The sequence below is a fragment of the Anopheles stephensi genome, chromosome 3, assembly GCF_013141755.1.
Source record: "Anopheles stephensi strain Indian chromosome 3, UCI_ANSTEP_V1.0, whole genome shotgun sequence".
In the NCBI taxonomy this organism is placed as follows: domain Eukaryota; kingdom Metazoa; phylum Arthropoda; class Insecta; order Diptera; family Culicidae; genus Anopheles; species Anopheles stephensi.
In genome coordinates, this window is record NC_050203.1 from 42,875,248 (window position 1) to 42,887,316 (window position 12,069).

Below are 12,069 nucleotides of genomic sequence, written 5' to 3' on the forward strand. Positions count from 1 at the left end.
CTCTCTTCACACCGAACCTCGTACTCTCACACTTGCTATCTATTCCAGCTCTTCTGAGCGTTAAAACTACCGGCTTCTAAACTATTTCAAAGGGAACAAACAATTTCCAATTCCCAGCGGTAAATGTAATACAGTAACGTCTCGTCTATAACGTCTATCAATCGCGAACACGGTTACATCTGAACTAGAGCCTCTAATCGCCAAACTGCTGCCTAAAGGTGTTGCACGACCCTTGGGTGCTGTCACGTACCTTGGGAGAAGTCCACGGACAGCGCTGGCTGTCATCGGTGGCGCCATCAGTAGCTCGTCCATCATCAGCTCGGTGTCATCGTCGCCCGTGTACGATGAGGACGACTTGGTAGGAGACTGGGTGTCAATATGAAATAAAAAACCAAACGAAACACGCATCATACATAACGCAAATAATATATGGCATCGATCGACATTACTTTCTTTCATTACAGATACAATCCTCTAGCGTCATAACCCCCCGGAGACCTAAAGTTCACCTTTGAGTGGCGATTGCGATAGCTGGATGGCAGAGGATGCTAGGGCTGTTCCGGATAGAATTTGATGCATTAAGGCATCCATAAGCAATGCTTCACTGATAGCTAGTCACTATAGAAGGGAGTACAGGTTTCGGTGTGTAAAGCACTGTCACAGAACTGAACATCACAACTCGCACGTATTCTTTACACTTCTGCTTATTCTGCACTTCTGCGTACTATAGCACCAGCTTCGTACTTTATTATCACAGATAGTCTTTGGAAGGTCGCTTAAGAGCTCAGACTATTTTGACCCCCAAAAAAATATACATGCTTTGGAGTCTCGAGATGGGGACAGTTCCGATCAAAAAAATATATTCCGACCCGTTCCGGACTCGTTTTTGATTACGGATTCATTTTGATTTCATTTCATTTGGATGTTGTTTACGGACTACAGCTTTCCGTTCCGGTAGGAAATCTATCTCGAACACATTGTGGCAATTAATATCATTGTCCGGCGGTCACACGGCACGGGATAGGATTTTAGGAAAATATATCTTTCTGGAGTGCAGAATCGTGATCCGGACTCGATTCCGGCAACGGAGCGAGATCTGCCCATCATCCCTATTGCAGTCCTAAGCTCCCTGTTTAATAGGGTGTTTCGCATTTCGCTAACATGGATTCTCTCTCCCACTGGTTTAACCGATAACGCGGATTGACTTCCACGCGAGACACTATATACTCTTCCACGAGTTTGTTTGGTTCCACGCGAGTTCTGTTTAACTCTGTGGCATGTTTTATGAGATGCAGACGATCTTTCCATGTCTAATCATTCTGCGTTGGACGCTCACTTCCGCTGTGTAAACCTAGCTCCAGCAAAAGTTTGCAGATGCAGTGTGCTCATCATAACATGACACCAGCATTTGTGTTTTTGCAAAGAATACTATTAACGCTAGAGGAACCTTGTTTTGCTAGAGGATCAGTGGGAGTCTCAAAGCTAGCGCTTGTTTGATCTACCACCAGAGGCGGATTTAATGGTACACGGGCACAATGAACTCCCCCGCGGTCTGCTTATGCTCCTCATCGTGGACATCGTAACATGGAAAAGCTGTTTGTTCACAACATAGCAGAATGTTTAGATAAATTCTAGGATATATAGATCCAACCCCATCCGCTCATCGGCCAGAGCTGCTCCTCTGTAATTTGTCTACTTATCTATAAGTCAAATGACCCACATTAGAGGACAGACGATGGGAAACTAATGAACCTAGTGGAGGAATCAAACTTTCATCACTTACCGAGTGCGTTTGCTCAATGCTCCCAAATATCTGCATATCGTCATTTTCCCCGCCACTAGTGGGTGTGCCCCAAACCTCCTCACCGGAAGTGGCCGACGTTTCGCCCTCGACTGTTTCCTCCTCGTCACCACCGCTGCCGGCCGCATGCTGTTCGCCGGTCCGCTTCTCCCGACCCGTGTCCCAATCCTCACCGTTCGCTTCTGCTTCCTCCGTGCTGTTGTCACGCCGTCCCAGGTACCGGTCAATGAAGGCGCGTGACTCCTCGATAAAGTTGCCCGCGCGCGTCGTCCAGTTCAGAAACGTTTGCGTATTATTGACGTATACTTCTTTGGTCACAATTTTGATGTCTGAAACGGTGCACAATATGCAGATACGTTAGAGGCCGTCCACTGCAAAACCACACTTACACACACACACTCGATTTACAATTTTTTGTTGGACTGGAGATAAGTGCTTGCGGAAGTGATAGTTGCTGAGTGAAGTGTACTAGGATCAAGTGTTCTGTTACGGAGGGAATCGGGCGGTCCCAGGCCCTTGGCCGAGGACGCCGAACTGCCTGGATCAGCCTCAAACACAAAACTGCTTACAGGGTTCCAGTGAGCAGGCTGAGAACGCTTTCTCGTGGCGGAGGTTAAACAAAAGTCAGTGAAGTGAGAGTGAGTGTAGTGTTGTGATACGGATCCTTCGTGCGAGCTAAGGGAAGTCCTGACCGTCGGTTCCTCCTGAACCAGCAACAGTAGGTTCGTGTTAGTGACAACGACACTCAGAAGGAAGAGCACACGCGACAAACGCAACGAGAAAGCGCTTAGTAGTTCACGCACACGCGTGGCCTACCGCTACCTCTCTCGCTTTATCCCGGTGGGTGTAAGCGTAACGGTCTAATGTTAAGGTCCGTCTACACGAGGCAAGGCGGGTGAGTTCTGAAAATACATATTTATGTATATTTGTATATTACTACCCAATGAGTGGAAACGAGGCGTCCAACACCTCGTTTAGGTCCACCATCGGAGCATTCTTTGGAAGGAGCTCCAAGACCCCGAGATACCCTCCCTCCCCTCCATCTGCACCTACCCCGGAAAATGCGGAAGAAACACCGAGCGTAACCGCTGATGTCGCAGAAGAACGAGGCGACATGGAGGACCGCAACCCCCAAGAGTCGACGCTGATAATGCTCGAACCGTCGCAAAACAGCAACAAACTACAGGCTGCATTAGCAACGGCGAGAGAGTTGCATTTGTACACGTAGGACCGGCACAACGTACATGCTCCCATCAAGGAAATGGCCGTGAAAATACTGTCAGACCTAGGCAGTGTTGAACGGGAGCTACTTTCTTGGAAGCTGCGGGCAGAGAGAGCTGAAACAGTGCTGAGAAACAATGTGGCATCGGGATCCCAGGCTCCGTTCAGAAGGGGGAGAAATCTCGGCTCCCCTGAAGCACTTGAGGAGCAGCAGAAGCGAGTAAAAAGCGAATCTGGTACGGGTAAGGTAGCAAACAGTGACACAGCGGACGCTGCAAGTACTTTTGCCACTGCGAACCTACAGACATCAGATGCAGATGAGTCCTCCCCACCGATACAGGGAGAGAGGAGAATTGTGGCAAACAGGAAGAGACAAACGAGCCCGAAACGACCCCCAAAAAGCGGGAAATGACCCTGTTGAACGCCAAAAACAGGAAAAGCCCAAACCACCCATGAAACGGGAGTTGAACCAGGTGCGCAGCTGCCACAATGCTCCGAAGTGTGTACTTTGTGCACCTGGCGTAAATGCACACCAAACCAGTGGTCCCCTTTCCCCGGCGGTGACAAATGCGAAACCATGGAGATAGTGCAGGTCAACATAAACCACTGTGAGTCAACGCAGGACCTACTGTGGCAGGCGATAGCAGAAGAACAGCGGCTATGTAACAGACCGGACAGGCCTGGCTGCTATCTGGACAGACTTTCCATACAGAAAGTAGTCTTGCAGGACTCGGAGGGTTTCACCATCACCATTGTGAACGGGGTTATTATTTCTGCAGCTGTTACGCATCACCCAGCTGGGAACTGGAGAGATTTAGCACAATATTGGATAACCTCGTTGATGCTCTTGTATGGTGCAACCCAGCCGTCGTTGCCGGGGACTTCAACGCTTAGGCGGTTGAGTGGGGTAGTCGGAGAACCAACAGCAGAGGAGAAGCGGTACTCTCCCGGTAGCCTCTCCCAACTCAATGTGGTGCTGTGCAACGGTGGTAACACCCTCCACGTTCAGCAGAATGGCAAAACTTCTGTCATAGACATCACGTTCTGTAGCCCAGTATTGTCACAACACCTGAATTGGCGAGTGAGCGATGCGTATACTTTCAGCGACCACCGCATGCTACGGTACACTATCGGCAGAGATCACACTCCACTGCAGACACCTCGGGCATCAGTCCGCGGCTGGAGAACGCAATGCTTTAACGAGGAGATGTTCTTAAACGCGCTACGCACTGGTGGGTTCTAGAACGTTGCGAGTGCGTTAGATTTGAGAGATGCAATCTCCAAAGCATGCGACGCTACGATACCCAGGAGGAAGACCCCCACAGACACGCGCCCACCTGTATACCGGTGGACCGCTGCTATTGCGAGGCTTCGGACCGAGTGCATGACAGCTCGAAGACGACTACAGCGGGACAGGTGCCTGGCGAGCAGAGAACAGCTGAAGGCAACCTACGTTACGACAAGGTCGGATCTGAAGAGGGAAATTAAGGCCAGCAAAAGACGCTGCTTCCTCGAGCTTTGTGCTGAAATCGCTCGGAAGCCCTGTGGATTCGCATACAAGACGGTGATGCGAAAAGCTAAAACTCGAAAGGAGCCCGTTGAGAGATGCCCCGAGAAGCTGAAGGGAATCATCGCGCAATTATTCCCTGAACAAGAGCCCCCGCAGCTGAGCTTTGCCTTCAGTACCCCTGAGTCCGTACTGGAACCGATAACCATAGACGAGGTCCTGAAAATAGCCGAGCACTTCAAACCGGAGAAAGCCCCCGGACCAGATGGGATCCCCAAGTGTTCTAGGCCATACTGCAGAGCACTCTAGCTTCTAATCAGTTCCCGTCGATATGGAAGATGCAGAAGTTGTTGCTGATACCCAAACCAGGTAAACCTCCGGGTGAGCCGTCGGCCCTAAGACCCTTGGGTCTCATAGACGGCCTGGCCAAAGTTCAGGAAGTACCAATCTTGGATCGCCTGACCATCCATGCCGAAGGGCAATACGGCCTCTCAGAACGACAGTTCGGGCTTCGGAGGAAGCGATCAACAGTCGACGCGATACTGGCAGTGCTTGAAAAGGGCAATGCCGCGTTCCATCGGAAAAAGAGTGGAGCACGCTTTTCCGCAATCATCACGATAGACGTGAAAAATGCATTCAACAGTACCAGCTGGGAGGCAATTGCGGCGTACCGCAGGGATCAGTACTTGGTCCCACCCTGTGGAACGCAATGTATGACGATGTCTTAACCCTCGCGTTACCTCCAGGAGCGGAAGTAATCGGTTTCGTGGATGACATCGCCCTCACCATCACCGACGAATCCGTCGCGGAGATCGAGATGTTAGCGACCGACGCCGTGGGACGTATCGACTCTTGGATGAGGACAGTGAAACAGCAGATAGCACATGCGAAGACTGAGCTTATCGTCATCAGCAGTCACAAACGGATCCAGAAAGCATCGATCATAGTTGGAACAGAGTACATTGAGTCAGTCAGGCACCTCCAGTACTTAGGGGTCTCACCATTGACGATCGCTTGAAGTTCGACGAGCACCTGAAGCAGGTCTGCGTAAAGGCATCAACGACGGCAAACACACTCGCTTCATTTATGCCCAACATCGGTGGACCTAGTAGTAGTGCCAAACGACTACACGCCAGCGTAGCAATCTCTGTGCTGAGATACAGAGCCCACCAGGAGTGGGCACACATTCTGGTGCGGAAACAGCACCAAGCTGCTGTCAACACAGTACATAGGATGTTGGCTAAGCGCGTCACCAGCGCATATAGGACGATATCCTATGAAGCAGCGTGTGTTATCGCCGGCATGGTGCCTACCTGCATCACATTGGCCGAAGATCTGGAGAGCTTCTGGAATGCACGTACGGGGGAACCTAACGCCGGTAACGCAAGGAACACCGCGAAAAGGAACGCGACGAGGAAGTGGCAAGCTGAGTGGGACAGCTCCGAGAAGGGACGGTGGAGAAACGGTGGAGGGAGGACCAGCAGAATGGCCGTGCAAAAGTGTTGCGTGTGAAGTGTAGTGTGTTAAAAATCCCATGTCGCCCAAGTCGGGTATCTAAGAAGATTTTAAACTCCTTGTACTAAAAACACACACACACATACCACTTTCCGAATCTTCCTCCGAAGAATACGTCTTGTTGTCGTCGGTATCTTCCGAGGGCACCCGTTCCAGGCTCGATATAGTTCCGTACCGCTTCAAGCCAGGGTTTAGCGCACGGTACGGCGGTTCGCCTATTTCGTCTTCCGGTGAATTGTCTGGTGAATATTCATCGCTGATGGTTCCCTCGTGCGCCGTGCTCAGCTTGCTTGGGGACAGCTGCAGCTGGCTTCTTTCGATGGTTGCCCACGGCGCGGGTGGCACCGATTGCCGTGTGTACGCCGCATTGCCCAAGGCGTCCGGTGTCGGTGGTACTACTGCGATTGTTGGCAACGCTTCGAACGGATCCAAATGCACCAAGGATTCGGCCGGGTTGATTTGAGCCAGACCAATCAAACCCATCAGCGACCACTCGGAGTCATCATCCATGTTGTTATTATTAAACTCTGCTTTGCTTTCCACGCGATGTGCAGCGCTCTGGGCAGGCTTGCCGTTGGCCGGGTAACCGTTCATCTTGCTACTGTCCTTCCTTTCCTGCTGCTGGATCATTACGTTCGTGGCGCTCGTTTCACAAACATTGTCCAATATTTTAACCCGCTCGTGCAGTAGCTCATCGGGACTGAGTGTACTTTTCTCGAAATCCTTTGGCGTGCACTTGCAATGGCATGGTGTTTGGCACATTGTTTTATAGTTGCCGTTCACCGACAGCTGAAGATGGCGCACGTTGTCTCCTGCCTGCTTCCGCTGCTCGTCAACACTCATCGTCTGGCGGGTACAGCCTGTTTGACCTTCAACTACCGTACCTTGGCCCGAACCGTCCACTTCCTGCGCCACGCACGCTCTTCCGCGCATGGTCAGCGTACTAGACGAGGACACGCTTGACACTGAGTTTGGGCTTTTGTTGAGACTGCTGCCGGTGGTGGAGTTTGACACACAGCACCGGTTCGAAGGAGTACTGTGGCTGTGCTGTACGGTTAACGAGTTGCTGCTCGGTGAGTTGTGGCGACTTTTACAATTTTTCAAACACTGGCGGCACATGGATATCGTGTCCAGCTTGTTGCTTAACGGGCTGGATCTCACTGTTATCTGGAGTATATGTATATAAAAAAAGTATATGTTGAAATCAAAATATCGCAATTGGGATCAAAGCTGCTGAATATTTTTAATTGCAGTTGGGGCTATCTTTTAGGATTCCTGTTATAGAATATCTATTGTCTGCATGACCAGCAGGCCTATTATCTATTGATAATTTGGTATACTAACGCTCGTTATCGAGATAAAAAGCTTGTATTTAAATGCGAAGCGTCCGAAGGACATTAGGACTTTACATACATTCGAGGAAACCATATATTTCATCATCTATCTATTGCTATTAGCTACTATCCCATAAAGCCGGCTTCCACGCACAGTCCCAACTTTGCCAAAGTTCTCTGCCGCAACGGTACACACAACCCGGATCTAGCTGCTTTGCGGACATGAATGGGACATATGACGTTCGCTCACTTTGTGTACGGTTAAGCCGAACAGCATAAGTATGCCCGCCTTTTCCCCTATTTGTTCTACCTTGCTTGTATGATTAAATACATAAAACAAAATACCCGCTCGTGCTAACAAGAACAGACCCCATTCATACCGGGTTCATGCCGGTTCGTTGCATACGGAAATAAACTGTGTAAAAACAGTGTGTGGCCTTCGCATACTTACCTGACTGTCGGATGTCGTGCTCTTAGAAACGCTCTTATTATCGTCATCATCCTCAAACGCGGAATTGTCGTCAGCTGGCGGTTGGCTGACGGTGCCGGAACCGCTGGCTTTCGTAACCGTACCCATCCCGCCACCGGTGCCATTGCACTGGGAGGCGGATCTGTACGGGCTGCCGTCAGAATCGACCAGGTTTAGTTCTTTCGATCGGTTAGTCACTTGCTCCACCGACCACTCTTCTACCAACTGCTCGGGTTCGGAATCTATGGGATCGGATTCGATGATCTGTTTATTCAGCTGCCCTTTCATCCACTGCGCCAAATGTAGAGCACTGCCCTGCGGCACCCCGGTCTTATTGAGCTTTCGGCACTTTTCATCGATAAGCTCTTCGACTTGCTTCGGAACTCTGCTCAGTCTTGACTGAATGACGCATTGCGGCCGAAGCGGGCGTATGTAACGTGCGCGTGAATAAAACATATGAAAGAGAGAAAAAAGAGACGAAAATTAAGACAGGACATTACATGCATGTGGTTCAAATGTTTCCGACTAGGCTAGGTGCTGGTGCCAATTGCTGTCAATTGCACACAAGTCACAGTTCCATGTTTCCATGTTCCATGGCAGCTTGCTGCCGGCTCTTACATTACACATTAGCACAACAACGAAAAGTAAAATAAAAAAACAATTTTGTAGGAAAAATTTAACGCTTGTTACAGTGATCGCTGTTACGCTTAGCTCGAAGGCTTTGGACGATGAAAAGGGGCTGCCCGGTTAACGTGCAATAGATACTGTTGCTATTGGATTTAAAGGCTAGGCTCGCTTATCAGAATATCAGAATCAGCGAATGGTGTTCCTTAAGATTCCGCACCCCAAGCATCGCCGGACTTTGCTACCGGTTTGCGCTCTAATTGTACCTCGAATCCCACGAGCAGTGTTGAGTTAAGAAATTTTGCCTTAATTTTGCTCTGACCATTTTGGCATTCTGATCGTCAGTTAGGTGGAAGGCTTTTCGAAGCACACAGCCTGCACAGTTTGCTGAATGGAATGAAACTAACAAGCGTTTAATTTTTCGAACACAATTGCATTTATTTTTCTCCTCATTTGTGTGTATGTGTGTGTGTGTGTGTGTGTGTATCTGTAAACTTTTTATCTTTAAAATCGAAATCTTTTAGCTGCCGATGCTGATGGCTCCGAATCTTTAATCGAAATGAAAAAAACTTTACCCTTCATTAGGAGCTTCTGTAATTTCACTCACATTTTTGGACTTACTGGCTTGGACTGACAGCGGGTTTGGTTTTTTTGTTGTTCCACCGCTTGTTACAATCCTACCTTCACCTACCCGTGGTTGTCTTTGTCTAGATTAATTCTAACACACACACACACACACACATCTTCTTCTTCAGTGTAATATGTTTGGCCTTTTCGATCAATTTGATGTACTTTGGTTAATATAGCTATACAGATAGATTTATAGATGCCGTCTCGTTGGATAAGGAGATGATTTATTCGTATAGCTAAGTGCTTTTCCAGAAAAATTACTCTCGAACACACACACACACACACACACACACACACACACACACACACACACACACACTTTACTTTCCTCGTCAGCCAGCGGACATACGGAACGTTTCGTTAAAAAACACACACGGACATTTAATTGCGTTGGTATACACAGGTGTACAAGGATGCGATTTAAGAATGCGCTAAAGTTGAAATTGTTTTCTTGTATATCTACCGAGTTTCCAACTCCTCAAATTGTTGTGCATTCTACGATTGCACGACTATATATATACTACAGATGCTTTGCGTAGCCTACGGCGGGCTTTTCTTAAGGTTTAAAATTGCTATCAAATTACATGTTTCAATAAAATCACACAGAACGTTCGAATGATTCGTTTTTTTTTTTTTGTTTAATAACCGTAACGCTATGCTAAACTCCTTGAGAGCCTGTAACCGGAATAAGAATTCTACATTGATTTTGGAAACAAAGCATAAACATAGTGGTATGCACAGGGATCTTATTCATTGCGTACAGTTCCTGCATTGCAATACCTTACCACAAAAATCCATCACGTAACGACGCAAAACAATTTTCTTAAATCGTTTTCACAAATTCAACGAGTATTAAAACATTTTACCTTGTGCAGCTTTCAATACGCAAAGTTCCAGTTGAGACCCGTTTTGTCTCGTGAAGCTTTTCTTCTAAATTATCAACAACTGCTACAACGCTCACAATGACTTTCCGATACCTGAGTTGTTATACTGCTGCTAATAATCGAACTGATGTCAAATGCAACATTTAGTACTAACACGGACACGTACACGTACACACACATATACACACTCTAGCTTCAAGAGTTAACAGTAATTAGATACTTGCTATCGGTTATTCGTTGCTTGTTTCTTAAAGTAAAGTTTCTCAAAGTTTGGCAAGCTGCACGTGCAACACTCTCATCAAACCGACCGTCTGGTAGGCGATGTATGAGTATGAAAGTCTTTCAAATGCATATAGATGCGCGACGTATTTCGTTTTGGGGCAGGACCCATGACAGATGGACGGCTAGCGGCGCCAGCTGTCAGACAGCCGGTGCACTTATTGCCTTTTGTTCGGTACGGACGCTTCTTGCGCCATCGAACCGGCGACAAAGCACCGCTTTTCGCACAGTCGATCGCGCTCCGGATCGGCTTTCGAGCGCTGGTAGTAGTCACAGTATTCGCGGAACACCAACTCGTCCGCTTTCGACTACAAATCCAGCAAGTTCGGTGGGGTTGGCTGTGTGGGCAGCATCCCGAACGGATCATCATCGTCGCCCAGAAACTCTGCCTCGGTAACATCATTTCCGAACGACGGATCGCAATTCACCTGATGAAAGTCCAGATCAAGCTCAAGCAGGTCCCAGGATCCTCCGTACCCACTGGCCAGCAGATACTTGCTACAGTCGGTGGCTTTGTTCCGCTGCTGGTTGGCCTCGATGGGCGATACGGTAGCGCTGGGCGGTATTATCATTTCCTTAAAATCGTTCGAAAAAGTATCGGACACCCGGTTGGAGGACGAGGGCGACACATTCGGTGGTGGGGTGTCTGGCGTCGGAAGGTATTCTTCCTCCAGCACCACCGAATGTGCATCCTGGTCCGACTCGTCCCCATTGTCAATAAACGATCGGCCAACGGAGCTGAGGCTAAACTCGACTACTGACCGCATGTTGTCACGCGAACCCCGTGAAAAGCTGTGCAGTATGCGATCTCGCGTAGAGATCGGGGCCTGATTGTTGTGCAGGTCCTCGCTGGACGCACCGCACGCTACCACAGCATTGTTCAGGTAGTTGTGATTGATCTCGTCCGTGGCGGTCGTACCTAGGGCACCGTCGGCTTTGTTCATGCCGACCGGATTTTTTCTCGATGCGGAATCATTCGCCGAGCAGTGCTTTGTACCATGTTGCAGTAAAATTAGTTCGGGCAGCTCGGATATGGAATCCTGCACGGTTGCTAACGATCGATAACTACGACTATCTACGGTATTGCTCCGCCCGCTCAGCGATGAGTGTTTCCTGCCGCTACCTATGCCTATGCCACTCAGCACCGTCGTGGCAACGTTGTGGAAGCTTGCATTGCTAATGTTACTATTGCTATGACAGTATGTGGCTAAGGGTAAGGAACCTAGGGAACACACCTGTTGGTTTTTAAGGTGAATCCCGTCCAACGATGGCACCTTCACCGAAGACGCGGATGTGGCCGTCGCACCGATGTCGCTGATCGGCACAAACGATTGCAATATGTCTGGCGAATCGAGAGGACTGCTCATCGGTGTTGAGCCGAGCGTTGCATTTACGAGAAAGCTGTAACACACCGTCATTCCGCAAAGATAATCAAACAAAATCGAATTCATCGATATATTGCAACGAATTTTGTGAGGGTTGCGTGGTGTAAATAATAGCCATTGATCGAATACTCACATTTGCCGGGTCAACAAATTCTGCCAAACTGCTTTCAATTCTGTCGACGGTGCTCGTAGGACGATGTAGCGTTTTTTGGAATTTTTCTTCGGTGTTCGGGTAAGATCCGGTGCACAATGCACCGTGGGACTCTCGATCTGTCTACCGTTCGGATCAATCGTTATTCGGAATTCGGTACCTGCAGAAGTGAAACAATCACTCATTAGTTTGGAATTCATCATGAACGAATCGACACAACGAATGAAACGTCCAGCAAATGGGCCAACAAACTAGTGACTGCAGGATGA

At 48.7% G+C, this 12,069-nt stretch overlaps 1 protein-coding gene across 4 annotated transcripts in view; it reads right to left on the reverse strand.

The window, feature by feature from the left end:
• Positions 1 to 12,069, reverse strand: part of LOC118509900 — a 47,361-nt gene that overhangs the window by 5,444 nt on the left and 29,848 nt on the right. For all 4 annotated transcript variants that reach the window (XM_036051155.1, XM_036051157.1, XM_036051159.1 and 1 more), the window contains exons 11-16: positions 11,783 to 11,960; positions 11,500 to 11,665; positions 7,830 to 8,246; positions 6,131 to 7,211; positions 1,784 to 2,130; positions 251 to 366 (exon numbers count right to left, since the gene is read on the reverse strand). In XM_036051155.1, coding sequence (XP_035907048.1) covers positions 251 to 366; positions 1,784 to 2,130; positions 6,131 to 7,211; positions 7,830 to 8,246; positions 11,500 to 11,665; positions 11,783 to 11,960 — 2,305 coding nt within the window. The remainder of the gene's footprint in view (positions 1 to 250; positions 367 to 1,783; positions 2,131 to 6,130; positions 7,212 to 7,829; positions 8,247 to 11,499; positions 11,666 to 11,782; positions 11,961 to 12,069) is intronic.